Source organism: Rhinolophus sinicus, linkage group LG03 (assembly GCF_036562045.2).
Source record: "Rhinolophus sinicus isolate RSC01 linkage group LG03, ASM3656204v1, whole genome shotgun sequence".
NCBI classification, from domain to species: Eukaryota; Metazoa; Chordata; class Mammalia; order Chiroptera; family Rhinolophidae; genus Rhinolophus; species Rhinolophus sinicus.
Window position 1 is genome coordinate 161,103,016 of NC_133753.1, and position 17,602 is coordinate 161,120,617.

Genomic DNA, 17,602 nt, shown 5'->3' on the forward strand with positions numbered 1-17,602 from the left:
ACGGCAATATTATTAAAACATTCAAATACACATCCTACTGTTTATTAAATTGCTGTTGCACCAAGCCCCCTAAGTGACCTCTGGCTTCATCCCCTTCCCTGGGGCTACCTACACTTCACCCCAACCCAACAGCTGAAAGGGACCTGCAGGACCTTGCTCCTACTTTGTGGCCGGTATCTCTTCTGATTGGTCAGTGTCCTGATGTACCACTTGTTAAATATTTTTAGTGTTGCTTCTGGGAAGAGGAAACTAAAGCCACCAGAGAGGTGCCATGACTTGCCTCAAACCTGCAAGTAGTTACTGACAGAGAATGATTATCCATTCAAAGAAATTCTTAGAATATTGTACCTCTTTCCTTGTCCCCGAGTCACTTAGAGACACAGCCAAGATTTTAGCTCAGGTATCTGATTATAAATTGTTGCTTTTCCGTAAATCAGAACTCCGTAACAGTTGTGCCTACAGTGGATTAAAAGTGTCAAAATATTGATTTCCCCTCAGTCTCTGGAATAGTTGGGACCATCCTGGGACAGCCAGAAACCTGGAGCCACTTGCCTCCTGACAAATACCATTTCTACATGTGCCGTGTACTCAGAAAGATTTGAATCACTGCACTACATCAGAAAGCTTCCAACTCTTATCCCATTCCATCTATTATGATTTTGAAAAGGAAAATAATAATAAATCGCAAAAGTAAAAGATGGTGGTACTTTTCCATCCATTTAGTAGCATAACCCTTTTCGCTATTAAATATTACACAAAACTTACTTTCTGAAAACAAAACTGATACTTATGGTAATTCTATCATAAATATAAAAATCTGACAAGATGTACCCAATGTCAAAATAAATAATGATAATAATGGATTATAACCCACTGACTAAAATAAAGATCCACAAATCCATCTGGTATAAGTAAGTAAACTAATAAATTTAAAGTCTGATGAGGAATAGGATATTTATATATGTCGAAGTACCACCCTATAAAATATTAATTAAAAAAGCAAAATGTAATTTTACTTTGAAAGAACCTGGCATACATTACTTTAATCAAATGATCAAACTTAATATAGTTATGGGACATCACTTCTGTGACGTTCCTCCTGGCAAAGACACATCACCTGAATTTAGTCATGAGGAAATATAAGACAAAACTTGAGGGACATTTCTACGAAATAACTGATGTGTGTCTTCAAAATCATCACAGTCAGGAAAGCCAAGGAGAGACTGAAGAACTGTTCCAGACGGAAGTAAAGTAAAGGGACATGACAACTAAGTGCAGCATGTAATTTTGAACTGGACCTTTTTGCTATAAAGGAATTATTGGGACAACTGGTGAAACTTAAATAGGGTCTAAGAATTAGCTAGTAGTAATATATCAATGTGAATTTTCTGTCTCGTTGATAGCATTGTAATTATGTAGGATAACTGAACCATTAAAGGGTGCTAGAACCTCATACCAGCAACTTACTCTCGTGTCAGGAAACAAAATCCTTTGTACTGCACTTGCAAATTTTCTGTAAGCTTTGAGATTTTTTTTTTAAACCTAATTTCCCTACACTTATGGCCAGAACTTCAAGACTCAATTCCAATACCTCCATTTAAGTGAAGTCTTTATTAATCATTCTGAGTGAAGTGCTGTGTCTTCCCAAGCTCTTTTTTTTTTTTTAACATCTACAGAATTCCTTTATATCTCCATCAGTGTAGCAGTATGGTGTTTTCCCAAAAATACGACCTAAGTGGAAAATAAGCCGTAGCATGATTTTTCAGGATGACAGCCCCTGAACATAAGCCCTAATGCGTCTTTTGGAGCAAAAATTAATATAAGACTTGGTCTTATTTTCAGGGAAACATGGTACTTCTCATGAATTGCCTTTTAAGCTTATCCGACCAAGTTATCTTGGGTGTGTATCTTGCTTTCTCAAAAAACTAAATTGCTCAAGGGTACTGAACATTATTATCTGTGGATAATTGTGCATTATCCACAATTAGTGCAACCGTATATTCTAGATGTAACAATACAGTTTATAGAATTTGTTCCATTTAGGAAATTTGATCATGTACAACTAAATCTAATTTACTTTAATTTTTTTACATCTATATTTCCTATAAATAACTTTATAATCTTATTTTCCCTTTACTCAGAACCCCTACTTTTTTTTTTTTTTAAGAAAATTACTAATTGTACCAGGCTTCAAATAGTTTTAGAGATGAACAATAATAAAAATAAATAATTGCATACCAGAGCAGGAAAAAAGTTATGTTGTTAAAAATATTTGTGTAGAAATACAGAAATACATTTGTGAAGGGGGAAAAATTATTTAAGTCACTCAGAGTTTTACAACCATTTAACATTTTGCTATTTTTTTCTTTTTATCCCTTTCTCCTTTGGATAGTAGCTTTTCTTTTCCTTTTTTTTTCTTTAACAGACCTAGTGTTTTAAATCTGTTTTTTTCCCTTCACACTATGAGTGTTTAGTTTACATCTTATCCTTCTCTTGTCATTATGAGTATTTTCCCATGTCATTAAATAGTCTTCAAAAATAAATTTAATGGTTATGTAATAACTCATCATATAAATGCAACATAAATTTATATAGAAATCATTACTTTTGGACAATTATTTCTATTTTTTATTATGAAATGCTGATGATATCCTTGAATTTCATGTATGTCTTTGGCATGACTTCTTAGAAATGCTTATAAAAACTTTTGATATACATTGAGATTCTATTCTCCAAACAGATTATACCAATTTATGCCCCCTGTATCTGAGAGGATCTATTTCACTGCCCTATAGGACTGTTTTCAATACTAGCCAATATCCTTAAGTTTTGTTGGGGAGGGAAATTAACATGTTCTGCCATGTGCAAAGAGCATATCCATAAAGAAATGGACATAGACTGTGCATCAACTCAGCTTCTTTTATAAAATAAACTTCTCAACAAACACGGCATGTGGATCTTAAAGCTCCTTCAGTTAACTAGCAGCCAGTTAAGCAGTTGTGAGATAAGTAAAACTTTGTGAACTTTTGGCTAATTTTAGCTAGAAACTCATATGATTTCTTCATTGGAGTCTTAATTAAAGCTCAATTATTGATGGAAAAAGACAAACTCTTTATTTCTTCCATTTTTTCCCCCTTTCTTTACTCCGACATTTGAAATAAATGGATACTATGGTTGATTAAAACCACTAGGATGTTGAATGTTTACGTAAATTTTCACATTGGCAAATTTCGACATATCATGATATTGTTTTTAAATACAAAAGAAAGCTTTACTACATCTTAAAAAACAAAAAAGGGCATCAGCCCTGGTTCTTTGGAGTAGAAATAGAAATAAATTGATCTAACCTAAGAATTAATCACTTAAAAATTGATGTAGTTTATTTCAGATTGGTACCAGCTTTAAATTGACCCACAATCTGCTTTCTGTGTTGTAGGAACTTTATAGTGGTAGCAGAGACTGCAATATCCTTGCTTGGGTACCAGCATTATATGAACCAGTTCCTGATGATGATGAGGTACGTATTATTTGTACAAATTACACAGTGATTTCTAAATCATAAACAAAAAGTTTTATTTACATGGGAGAAACTTTTAAAGCACTTCTTGCTATTTTCTGATTTTAAAAATAATTTGCCTGTTGCAACATTTGGAAAATTCAGAAAAATATTAAAAGAAGAACATACATTTCTAAAATTGAATAAATTTTTATTATTTTGATTTACTTTATTGTTTTCCTATGCATATGTTTTTTATTTTTTTAAACATACTTAATGTCATGCTTGGACCTACAATTTGGCATCTCATTTAATGTCCACTAAACCTTTTCCCATTTCATTAATAACTACTGTTTTTAATATAGCATTCTGTCATTTATATAGCACAATTTATTTAAATATTTACTAACTTGGAGACATTTCTTTTGATCATTATTAACAAATCAAGGTAAATATCTGTTCATAAATTGTTTACATTTCCGATTATTTCTTTCGATAGATTCCTAGAAGTAGATTTATCTCTTGAGTTATCATGCATGACATTTTTAAGGCTCTTTATTCACAATGTCAGATTTTACCAATATACATTCCTACTAACAGTGCCTATCTCAGAGTATAAATTGGTACAAATATGACAGTATGAGAAGAGCCTTAAAAGTATGGTGGGTAAAACGAGATGAAAAAGACATGATCCCTGGTCTTAGTAGTTTTTGTATTTTCCTTTTATGCCAAGCGGTCTATAGGTGGTATCTTTCCTACCAAAGATTATTTTACTAAGCACTGTTAATCATCCCATTCATCCTAATTTCTAAAAATCAATATTTACATATATATATAATTTTTTTAGTTGGAAGGAGAAATACTGTAGTTAGAAACAACTTAAGTTAATTTTACCTAAGATCATAGTAAAAATAAAGGTTCTTAAATGGAGATAGAAAAAAGTTGTTGCTAGAGCACGTTTGGAATTCTAGAAATATTTTTCATATATTTAGTTCCTTTATAAAAACAGAACTTTGTCCAAAATCACATGGAAATAAATTTTTATGGAGGTAGTTATTAGCATTTCACAGCTATTGACAATATATTTCACTCCTAAGTTTGCAACTGCTATGGTTTACTGCACTGTAAAGCCTGTGAATTATTTTCTTTTGGTCCTAATCCGAATGAAAGAGAAAAAATGCACAATGATAAATCTTAAAGCAGCTGGCCAAACACTGTATGAGTACTTCCAGATTTCATCACGTGCCTAATTTGGTTCATTATAGCATTAGTTAGCTTTAGCGGACATCAGCTTTAAATGACTGAATATTCTTCTGTAGAAAGCTTACTATGGTCAAATAGTTTGGTTCAGCCATTTATTTTGCATTACAATTTAATTACTGTTCCCTGCTGTTTGGGAATCACTGTCTACATTAAATCAAAGTAACAATACTATAGGTCCTGGTAAGAAGTATAACAATTATTTACCAAATTAAAACAATAAAAATAAAAGTAAATCTACTGTGATTTGTATTTGGAAAAAGGATATTAGATGAAAACTAAAATGCTTAATTTATAAAGACAGTATGTGATTCTGATGGTTTATTTCCTTATGTTAGTTATAGTGATAATTTGAACTCATCTACAAGAATTTTGGTATATGAGAAATTAAGCTGAACAAGTAGAAAATCAAATAGAAATACACAAGTTAGCTTTATTTTTAAGTTTTAGAGCTATAAAACCTTATCTTTGAAAATATACTTTTACATTTTACTGTTAAGATAGCCATCGTTCATGTATTAAGAATGATGTGACTGGTATGTGCTAAGATTATTTTCACAAAACTTTAGTTTGAATGATTCCTGTGAATGTAGGTGGAACATGAATGTGATCATGGTGCAGATTTCAGAAAAGAATTCCTTCCTGACATGCCCCAATTTCTTACATGTGGATTTACTGCTTGACTCATATTTAAGAGGTTTTCATCTCAACTGTCAAATAAATGAGTGCTGCAGCTTCCCAGAGAGGCAACACAGCAGTTCAAAACACACGCATACTCGCACATACATATACACTCACTTAGTTTCAGTTTCAGGTAAACTAAATAATAATACTGGTAACTGAGTTTGAGTCCCAGTTTTGCCATGTATTAGTGATCTGGGACAAGTTTATGGTATCTCCAAAGCAAAATTTTTCTTAGGTTTTTTTTTCAAATCCACCCTTGTGATTAGATTTACTTCCCCATCAACCAAGATATAATCCCTTACGGGTGTTTCTTCTGAAATCTAAGACAGAGGAGGAATTTAATTCTGTCATAAGACACTGAAGGGTACTGGGTGACAGGGACAGATTTTATGGTCGCTAAGCATAAATCCTATTATTTAATTTGCAGGCTGTTTTATTATATTCTGAGTAATCTGCCTTCTTTTTGCCCCTTCTTCCTAAAACTTAGTCATGGTCAAGGTAAACCTATATAACTCTCAACAGTTTGTCTTGTCGTTGTCTGAGATCTGTAAGTCAGCCACATTAGAGTTTCCATCTGACTTCTCACCAAGACTCTTATTTTATTTTGACAGTCACACTAGCTGTTTTGTTTACCATTTGTGTTGGTGTGTAATTACTTGCTGACTCAGACAACCCAATATTCTACCTATGGAGACTTTCCAGTAATTACCAGTAAGAAATTTAGAATTTATCAAGATGTATGTGTGGTAGATGTTAAGTTTGGTTTTGTTTTTTTTCACCTTATTTGGACCTGGACTCGATCTCTTCTAAAGTCATGCTTCCCTAGTTCCATAACATTCACAATTATCAGAACAGGCAACCTGGTGAGGTAAGGTTGGATATATGTGCAAGCATAGAAAGGTTGTCCCCTAGGGGGAGATATTGTAGAGAAAACTGAAGTAGGAGTTGGCAGTTACACTTGATCATTGGGTCTCAAACAGTAATATGGGTACCAAATCCATATATACATCATTTTTACTACAGCTTTTAAATATAAGTATGGTTTTTTGTATGTGATTTTTTTAGCAATAAAACACATTTCTTATAATACTGTAATGTGTTCATATTGTTACCCGTTATTAGTATGAACATTAAAATTTATATTCAACTGCATTTTGATTTTCACTTGATTATTTTTGTTTCTTTGCTCACCATAGCAACAACAATTTACAATAAAATATAATTTCGCTTCGCTGTTGAGCCTTCAAATGAAATGAAAATGTTTAATAGGTAACATATTGGCCTTACACAATGAAATTAGGAGGCATGACTTTCGTATGGCTTATCTACCCAGGGATGTTTTTGGTAGATAATTAAGGCAGAGTTAAAGGCTTCTGAAGGAGTAGGGAAGAAGAATCACCTAACCCCCAAGGACAATACATCTTTGAATAAACTCTCACTAAATAACCTAACTTAGGGCCGGCCCGGTGGCTCAGGCGGTTAGAGCTCCATGCTCCTAACTCCAAAGGCTGCCGGTTCGATTCCCACATGAGCCAGTGGGCTCTCAACCACAAGGTTGCCGGTTCAACTCCTCAAGTCCTGCAAGGGATGGTGGGCTCCGCCCCCTGCAACTAAGATTGAACATGGCACCTTGAGCTGAGCTGCTGCTGAGCTCCCGGATGGCTCAGTTGGTTGGAGTGCATCCTCTCAACCACAAGGTTGCGACTCCGGCAGGGATGGTGGGCTGTGCCCCCTGCAACTAGAAAATGGCAACTGGACCTGGAGCTGAGCTGTGTCCTCCACAACTAAGACTGAAAGGACAACAACTTGACTTGGAAAAAAAGTCCTGGAAGTACACACTGTTTCCCAATAAAGTCCTGTTCCCCTTCCCCAATAAAATTTTTAAATTATATATATATATATATATATACATATATATATATGTATATGTATATATATGTGTGTGTGTGTATATATATATATATGTATATATATATATACACACACACATATATATATATATATAAAACTTAGTAGTTAAGTCATACAACCAGAAAGGTAGGAAATTCAGTAAATGTTTGGATGAAAGAATAAATGAATGCTATTCTTGCAAATCCATGGACTACTGCTAGAAATAAGTGAATAGTTAGCTGAGGCTAAGTAATAATTTTGTACCTGGACATTTGGGGTGTAATGGAATTTTGTTTGTACGACTAAGTGATGATAGGCAACATTAGGTTAGTAATGGACTGTGATCTGTAGCTTTAACAGCTATAAAGAATCCCTCGACATGTTGTTTTCCAACTATCCTGGCTGATTCTTGGGGTAGTTACTGGAAACACCTATTTTTTCTACTGTGATCATTGTTTGAATTATAAAATTCTAAATCATCATGTTCATCAAAAAGGAAATGAATGTTCTCATACTTACAGTGGGGTGACCATTATCAAAAAAATATTGCTATATGTTATAAAAGGCAATACATGTAAGATAATTTAGAGTAATCTTGGTCCTAGTGCATTATTGGATTTTGGGTCTGAACAAACTTATAGCAAATGTAAAAGCTACAGAATAAGAAGCAAATCTGGCTCATAATATCCAGATACTCAAAAAAATCAGATCATCTTAAAGCCCTGTAGTCATTCGCTAGAGAATAAAAAGGTAGCCATTCAAAATGATTCCAAAAAAAGTGAATTGATTTGAAATACCACAGATACTTAAAATTCCTTAGTTGCTGATTACCTTTATTAGGCACAGCTCTAAAGTAAGAATACTGTGATGTTTTGTTGTTTTAAATAAACACCACCTACATGTATGTTATCTTTCAAAGAAATCTGCTAGGGACGCTTACGTGCTAATGACAAGCATGTTAACCAGTTCTGACACGTATCGCATGTGTTCTGAACTACTTTACCAGCTACAAAAAAAATGAATAAACCTCACGACTTAATAACCCACATCACGTTTTGAACCAAAAATGGTATTGCTTAGTTTGATGAACACCTTACGCCTATATGTGGATATTTGCTTATTTATAAAAGTCAGGTCCATCCAAATGATGAAAACTTGCCCACATTAATATTTTGGGCTGTCAAGTCAGACTGTTGACCTGATTTCCAAAGAGTTGCAGAAATGCCTTAAATAATAGCAGCATCTGTGTGTGTGTGTGTGTGTGTGTGTGTGTGTGTGTGTGCGCGCACGCTGAGGTAACTACTTTGAGGGAAACATAATTTGAATAAAGTCTTGTATGTTTATTTGAAATGAAGGTACATGATGTTGTATATGGGGTGTTTCTTACACTACTTTTGTTTTGAAATTAACGATTGTACAGTTTCTTTAAAAATAATCTAATTGCTTTTCACTTGATTTATTTCATAACTGTATTGTAAGCCTAAAATTATGAGGTAGATTAATCAAATCTTCCCTTCCCCCCCTTTTTTTAGACTACAACCAAGTCACAGTTAAATGCAGCCTTTCAAGATGCCTGGAGCAGCAGTGATGAAGAAGGATGAATATCAATCCTAAGTACCTTTGCGTCTCTGTTGGTGAAACTCTTAAAATGGGACTTTTTTCTTTAACTGTCCAGTGACAGCTAAATTAGCCCTGAGTTTGGGTGATTTCCACCCCCCCTCACCACCCCCATGTTTTAAAATGAGGTTACTATTTTAAAATCCTGAAACAAATTTCTGTATAGTTTATTTCATCAGAACATGTCTCCTTGATCCCCATTGGCGTGGCCCGGGAAGCCCTGTTGCCGCAGTCCAAGGAAACAAGTTGTGGCACCCCCATGTGGGACGCTGAGCAGGCTGGGAACAATAGCATGCGCTCTCCCAGGGTGAGCGAGTGGAGGTTATCAGCACGGACCTTCTCCTGCTGGCTGTACCATCACCCTGTTCATTTTCACTTTCAAGGATCATTATACTGAGGATGATTATATCAAAAATAATAGTTGAAACGTTCACATCAAAATTTTTTATTCTTTCTTATTCGTGTATGCAGTTTTTGCAATGATTTTATTTAGTTAACTATTGTCTAGCTTTATGTTCAGTATTTTTGTACTCAGTTCCTCTTACAATCCAAAAAGTGTATCACAGGAGTTTTTTAACTTGGGGAGAAACCCCATGTTTCCTTTATTTTCATGCATCAGATGGCAGCTCGTCCTCATACTTGAACTCCCTTTTTCTGAGTTTTGTTAAGATGTGATCAAGTCCTATGTCATTCATCGAGGCAGAAAATGTCCTGACAGGGATTCTGGTTTAAATAGAAATGTCATAAAATTTCTGTTTTATTGTCTACTCTTCTGTGTCACACCCACAAGTGATTATTATGAAGCTAATCTTATATTCCCTTTCTTCCTGATTCTTATCAGCAGGAGACTATTAAAAAGTTTTTGTGAGCTTGAATACCAAGTATACAATTGTTGAATTTTTAAGTGTGTGTTAGGCCTCATATCAGAACTTTCTGGCCAAATGTTGTACGTACATTTACTTCATAGTTGATTTTTCTTAAGCCTTTGTCATTTTACTCTCACTTTTGTCCCCCCTTGGTGACGATGCTTATGACCTTTGAGAATGCTACTGAAATTGGAAATTATTTTTTTTAATTTTAAGGAAAAAGAAGTCTTCCTCCAAACTGCAAATAACTGTATTGCTTCTTTCTAGTTATATAAATATAGTCAGCCCTTCAGATCTGTGAGTTCCACATCTGCAGATTCAACCAACTATGCATCAAAAATACCCCCCCAAAAAAGTGACATTGTTGCTGATATATACTATGTAGTTAGGCTGCATCTGCACTGAACACATACAGATTTTTTTTCTTGTCATTGTTTCCTAAACATTATACATTATAACAACTAGTTACATTGCATTTACATTGTAGTCAGTATTATAAGTAGTTTAGAGATTATTTAAAGTATACGGAAGATGTGCATACTATGTCGTTTTGTATAAGGGACTTGAGCATCCTCAGGTTGTGGTATTCATGGAGGGTCCTGGAACCAATCACCCATGGATCCCAAGTGACAACTGTACACAGGCTCATTGTAAATAATTCAAGCAACATAAAAAGTTACAAAAGAATGTCATGTTCACGTGGAATCATACCACCCTAAGGTAACCACTACTAACATTTTGGTGGCCATTCTTCCCTGCATCACTTTATGACACACATAATTATACATAATGGGATGTTCGATATGCTGTTGTTATAGAAACTCCTCCCACATCAGCACTTTCTTCCCCATCCCTTAGAATCCAAGTTATTAACCAAGGATTTGTTCTTTCACACTACAATCCTATATGGACCTATGTAGACATAGATGGGGAAGTATTTTTATTTTGCAAAAATGGGATATACACAATTCTGTCTTTCTTTTTTTTTTTTTTTTTTTTTCAGTTACAGCTCATAGAAATCCCTCTATCATTTGGTATAACTAAGTATATTGGCTGTATTTTCTCCTTCTCTGTATTCTTGATACTATGGCATTTGGGACCTTGATCCTAGTGAGACTGCGCCTTCCAGGACTGTGTAATTCAGAGAGAGAGCAGATGTCCCCCTGGGAGTGAGCCTTTGCAAACCAGCCATCTCCATTATCACACTCACACTCCAAGCCTATATTCCCCTGCCCTAAATCACCCCAGGACTAGCACCAGACCACTAGGGACCAGCACTGTAGCCCAGAGTCTACCAAAATTAGTCAAAGTATCCAACCCTAAATTTACTCAGTGTAGCCAGCCTGCCTTGCTAGTTCCTTCCCTGAAAACCTCCATAAAGGCTCTGGCCATGCTCTGTCCTCTCCCAAGAGAGGAGGCCTCCTGACAGAGCCTGGTCCTTCCCCCGTAGCCCTGATGGTATGAGGTGCCATGCCTCCATGTTCTAGGGATCTGCGAGTATAAACTTCCTTCATGACAATCCTTTCCATGTCTGCGTGTCTTACCACCTGATTAGAACAAATCCCAGGTCAAATCGTAACATAGTTGGCACAGCAAGCTGGGTGGTTTGACACCACAAGGAGATGATATGTCCTTAAACTGCTTTGGCTTACTAACTGGATCCAAAAGTCAGTGGCCACTGCCTGTTGTTGGCACACTTGCTGCTTGGTGGCTACTGCATGGTGTTGTTTCTTGTAGGGTATTGCCATGATATCCCAACCGAAATGGGGCAGGTACTCAACGTATTTCCCCACACTGGTGGAGTACCCAGGGTCCAGGAAAGAATCCCTGGGGGTGTACAGGTAATTGGCTACAACTCGAAAAGTTCCCTCCGAAGAGCATGAGGAGCAGCAATGGCAAGCAGTTGGCCCACCTGAGTCGTTTAGATGAAAGTACCTCATGTCTAAGAAGTTATATGCTTCTGGAGTCACTCCATCAACCACTTCCCTTTTCCTCTCTGAGCTTTGATGAGTCAAATTTCAGTCTGTTTCTTGGAGTAATAGGAGATTGCTTCCCCTTGAACATTTGCTTATGTGCTAAGGGCCTGGTGGATTTGATGTGAGGGCCTCCTCAGGAGGTCCTGGCTCCACACAGACGTCAGGTCACGTGTGAGCTCTCCTGTGTCTGCTTGCAGCCATTGCAAGAGACTTGTTCCCCAACCTAGTGAGGTGTAAGACATCCCATCCCTGGATACCAGTGGCTCCGTGTTTAATGCAAAAGGTGAGGAAGGGAAAGAGGCATCTGGTTCCAGCCCTCCCCCACCCCTGAAGAGGTGACCAATCAATAAAAAGTGCAAAACACTTAATCCATGTTCCTGGGCTCTTTTGAGAGCTGCTGTTTATCAGCCTACAAAGTGTCTCGTGCAAAACAAAAAATGTGAAAAAGCTGATGCCACCATTGCTCTAGATGTTGACCTAGTCCCTCTAAAATTGATTGGGACACCTTAGTGAGGGGGCTGCAGCTCACAGCAGAGGCCACTGGGGACCACCCAGAGCTTGGGTAAACATCCAAAAGGTAAAAAAAGGAAACAGTGTAGCTGCGTTGAAATACAAGCCATTCTAAAAGATTTTGTTTTAAAAAAGGTAGGGGTGTGAAGAAGGGACTGATTATTCTGTGGACACGGTAGGTCGTCCCAGGGAGAGGGTACCCAGAGACGGCTGGTCCCTGCAGCCAGAAAGAGAAAGCAAAGACGGCGCCTTCAGGGAGCAAAAGCCTGAACTAGGAAGAAAACGGAAAAAAGACTGCCCCTTTCTGTGGCTACAAGCTCAAGGGAAAAAATGGGAACTTTAAACCTTGGGTACTGAGCCAATGCCAGTCTAGCAAACAATGCTAGTCCTGGATTACGTACTGACTTAAAAGCAAAACCAAAACTACACCCCTAAATACAAGGGGAGAAAATAAAAAGTAATCAAATCATAAATACATACAGAATATGAAAGCTAAGGTTTATAATTTGATCTAATTAGAAATCCAAAACATCTATGCCGAATATACTGAAGAACTTATTTAACAGACATACAAAGGACACTTACGATGGATTATGGTGATGTTCATGTAGCCCCAGTCCATTGGGGCCCCCACACCCAATGTCCAATAGTATTAAAATTACTGATTGTGGTCAGTCACCAACCAGTAGGTATTTTGCTCTTGTAGACTTGGCTAACATGCTCTGTTCAGTGCCTATTTCTGCAGCCTCTTAGCTTCAGTTTGTCATTACCCCAAAGTGGCACAATACACCTTTTCCAGGCTACCTATCGGGCATCTCAACAGCTTTGCCATTGCACACATTCTTTTCAGACAAGATCTCAGCTACATCCGCCTTCTTCCAGGGGTGCAGGTGTGACATTACATTGATGACATCCTTCTCCAAGGAGACTCATCTGATACAGTCCTTTAGGATCTACAGGTCTAACATCTTTTAGTGCTTCTGGGGTGCTAAAGGCAACATTTTCTTTATTTACAATATTGACTTCCAAATTAAAATCAACAGGCACTCCCATTAGTCCCCTCAAGAACTCCTTCAATAAAGAGACTTTGGCACCTCTTGTCATGCCTCCTGGAGTCTCTCGACCGCTTAGGATGGCCATAAGTTTCCCAAGGAACTGCCCCTCAGCCTCATACTGTACTCCATTAAAACACAAAATAAAATATATGTGGGGCTCTCTGGCAAAGAGGCTCTCAGCCTGTGACCTTCCATAACCAGCTGCCTATTAAGCTTTCAGTTATGGAAACAGCACGTCAGAAAGGTGGCATGGACACCAAGGCCTCTTTGAGACAGGATGGAGCCACACCTGGGCTCTCCGGCATGTTTCACCTGCAGGAGGATGCGGCCTCCCCTGTCCTGTGTCTCTGGCCAGATGCCAAGGTGCTGGAGGATGCCCCCCCACCCGCAACCACATGGCTACTTTAGGATTAACTAAACGATCAGCAGTGGGAATACATAGACTACGTGCATGGCACTGCTGACCACCATGCATGATGGGGCTCAGTGCAATATTCCTGCTTTCCATCTCTTAGCCAGGATGGGACCCAAGAAACACTTGGCCAAACTTCAGGCATCTTAGTGCCAGATGCTCTGGCCCACGAGTATCCCCATCTCCACATTTATTATAAACTATCGGGCCATTGCCTAAAAAGAGTCCCTTTCAGGAGAAACACATAAACTTTGGGACTCTCTTTCCTCATAGATATGAAAAATATAAATCAAAATCATACATCTTCACATACATTAAGGCTGCAATACAAGGCCTTGCCAGGATACTCTGTATTACTTTCAGAGTTACAGATATTACTATAATAACCAAGACACACATTACTTCTCAAAATACACAATGCTTACCTCTTGGGAAAGGTATTTGGTAGAAACTTCATCTCCCTAAATGGTCCCAAATAACCAGTTTGAGAGACAATGCTTTTCCAATTCTAGCCAAATAAATGGGCCCCTACATGGGTCTTGCTCTAGGCCTTTATCTCTCTTACTGCAAGTCTCCTTGGCCAATGTGCACCTCACACCAACTTTAAAAACTTCCCATCACCCTTCCTTATAGGTAAAGGTGGATGTGTGTTGCCTCCATGTTTATAAAGACTCATTATGTGAGGCCACTTTTATAATGTCTTCCTCTATAAATTTTTTATCATCCCCACATTCCAGAAAGGCTGGAGGCTTGATCAAAGGTGTAAACTCTTCTGGGACCCATTAACCGGATTGGATTATCCATGGACCAGACATTTGCTCATCAGATACAGGACGCATTTGAATATAAACTTCCACCAAAAACCAAAAAGCCTGCCAGGCACAACTGTACACCTTTCTGTTGACTGTTGGTCTTATTACTGCTGGCCTGAGTGCTTTCATTAGTTTACAATCTGGAAGGCCAAACCCTTTAAATAAGCCATTGTTTCTACCAAACATGGCAAATGCGGAGCTCCACGTCACCTGCAGTGGATACCCTCTTGGAACGGATACCCCAGTTCCACACCCCAGATGACATCATGTTAGTCCAAGGCCTCACCACTGGAGATGATTTCACCCCAGACCCTAAAACCTTGGCCCCAGCAACACCCATGGGCTGCCTCCTAAATTGGACACAGGGCATTTTTGCTTTTGTTCCTTGATAGTAGGGGTCTCATTATGTTTCTGAGCTTACTGTCTGCTTAGCCCCTGATCCTGCTATAATCTGTTCTGTGCCCAAAGGCATAGCCCTCCCCTCCCATGACTGAAGGGCAATCTGATAGACGTTACTAATATATGCCTCATGCCAGTGAAATCCTTCAGCCCTCTGAGGAGAAGACCACCTACTTTCCAAAGCTTTTTCCTGCTCTCTCCTTCTGTCTTCTCCCCTGAGCCCCACAACTACTCTTTCCCCTGGTTACACACAATACCGCTGATCTTTACATATACTTTACTAACAAATCATTTCATACCCTCCAACAAAATAACTGCTGGACCTGCCACCTTGATGTATTATTATATGTAATAATAATATATAAAATAATATATGTAGATTATTATATATTATGTTATATATATACATATATATGTATATATGACTCATACTTTTAACACACTTTACACCTCCACCAAGATATTGTTAGAGACCCCAAGAATTTCAGATCTGTTTTCTTGGTTAATGCCATATGTAGAGAAAATCTAGTTATGGGCTGACCTGCAAGGATTCCTTATAACTCTACTTGTGTTCCTCCTTTCTACTTGCATAATAAAATGTTTACACACTATTTTGGGCAACTTATACCCTACTCTCCAAAAGTCTCCACTAGTATCACCCCAAAGTTTCTTAAGTAAGATGCCAAAGTATCACGGGGCTGATTGTATTGACTACATTTCCTTATTCTCTGTGTTCTTGATACTGTGACATTTGGGACTTCGATCCTGGTGAGACTGCCCCTTCCAGGATTGTGTAATTCAGAGAGCAGATGTCTCCCTTGGGAGTGAGCCTTTGATATGCAAACCAACCAATCCACAGAGTCCACACTCCCAAGCATCTCCATTATCACACTCACGCTCCTAGCCTGTATTCCCCTGCCCTAAGTTACCCCATCACTATAGCCCAGAGTCTACCAAAATTAGTCATAGTATCCAACACTAAATGTATCTCCCCTGTCTTGCCCATTTCTTCCCAGAAAACTCTAATAAAGGCTCTGGACTGTGCTCTGTCCTCTCCCTTGACAGGAAGCTACCTGACTAATCCTGGTCTTTTCCCCTGTGGCCCTGCATGGCGCAGTGTGCTGTGCCTCCTGCTTCCACGTCTGCATATCTTAGAACAAATCCCAGGTACAAATACACTAAGTCATTCTTTTTTATTAATTATATAATAGTCCGGACATCTTGTGAATATACTACAAATTTTTTTTTTTTTCACCCAGTGCCCCATTTATGGCCACATGTACAGCAGTAAAGATTGTGAACGGCACTATATTGTCCTTAGGTGGTGTATTTGGTTGATATATTTTAGTCATTGAATATCATCTTTTCGTCTGGCAGAGGAAGTGATCATTTTGCTGGGTATGGGATTCTTGGATTGTAGTCCTTTTCTTTCATTAGTCTTTAACTATTACGTTCTTTTTCTTTTTGCTTCTAGTACTGCAGATGAGAACTCCAAGACCAGTTTGGTTTTTTTCCTTTTATAGGGAACCCAATCTTAGCTGGCAGCTTGTCAACTATGAGATTTTTTTCCCCTCTCTTTATCCTTTGAGTTCTTTAAATTTCTCAGGATATCTGATAAGACTTTTTTCCCCCCATCACTTCTTGGATCTCTTGTGAGCTCTGTCAGTCTGAAGCCTCAAGTCTTTTCTCAGCTCAGCAATATTTTCTTCTAATATCTGTTTAATTGTTGCTTCTCCGTCTCTCTTTTTCTTCTTCTCTGCATCACCTAGTAATTGCATGTAAAGTCTACTTTGAGTTCTTCATAGTCATATCTTTTCCTTCCTGCTTGTCCTAGAACAGTGCCTGGAATATAGTAGCTGCTTAGTAAACACTGATTTTGTTGGTTCTGCTCTCTATATTTTGATATTTTGCACTTGATCTTCAAGGTCACTAATTCAGGCCTGACTGTGATCATCAGGAGAGACTTTTAAATGATTGTTTTTTTCTCCTCTCCACCCTAAACCTTTGTTTTGTTTTTAAATACTGGCAGAAATATATTGGAGAAACATGAGAGACCTGTGGAGGTTTCCACTTGAAACTTTAAAAAATTATTTCATTCAATTGATGTTTGTCCAGCCTTATTGACACTATATATCAGTGAACCTATTACAAAGGTAATGGTCACCTGTAATTTCTCTCCAGTGCCTTCTACATTTTACAAATTTTCCTTCCATGCTGTCTTGCCTAATGGGTGCTTGTATCCTGTCATATTTCAAAGGATATTTATGCCAATTGTTTACGTCACCTCAAATTTGTCCCAGTTTTAACTAAAGTCATTCATGATATAGCACGAAATGCCTAATTTAAAAAAAAAAAATATGTAGAAACAATAAATACATCTTTTATTGACTTAGCCCTGAGCCTATGCTTAACAGCAAGCCTGAAAATAGCATCATAGATAACTTTCATTCTTCCTACCAAGGCTTTTCTTTGCAATTAATTAAGAAAACACCATAATAGAGGAAAAAAGTCTTTTCTTCAACTGAAGCATTCTTTCTGTTCAGTTTATAATAAAAAGTCCCATTTAAACTAAATAAAAACCTTTAAAGGAAATTTGGAAGACAAACCCCTGAACTGTACCAATGT

At 37.5% G+C, this 17,602-nt stretch overlaps 1 protein-coding gene across 4 annotated transcripts in view; it reads left to right on the forward strand.

Annotated features, from left to right (window-relative positions):
• ERCC8 (ERCC excision repair 8, CSA ubiquitin ligase complex subunit) overlaps positions 1–9,822 on the forward strand; it is a 37,902-nt gene extending 28,080 nt beyond the window's left edge. For all 4 annotated transcript variants that reach the window (XM_074328911.1, XM_019743504.2, XM_074328913.1 and 1 more), the window contains 2 exons: positions 3,437–3,517; positions 8,863–9,822. In XM_074328911.1, coding sequence (XP_074185012.1) covers positions 3,437–3,517; positions 8,863–8,931 — 150 coding nt within the window. In that variant the 3' untranslated portion in view covers positions 8,932–9,822. The remainder of the gene's footprint in view (positions 1–3,436; positions 3,518–8,862) is intronic.
• The last annotated feature ends 7,780 nt before the right edge of the window (positions 9,823–17,602 follow it).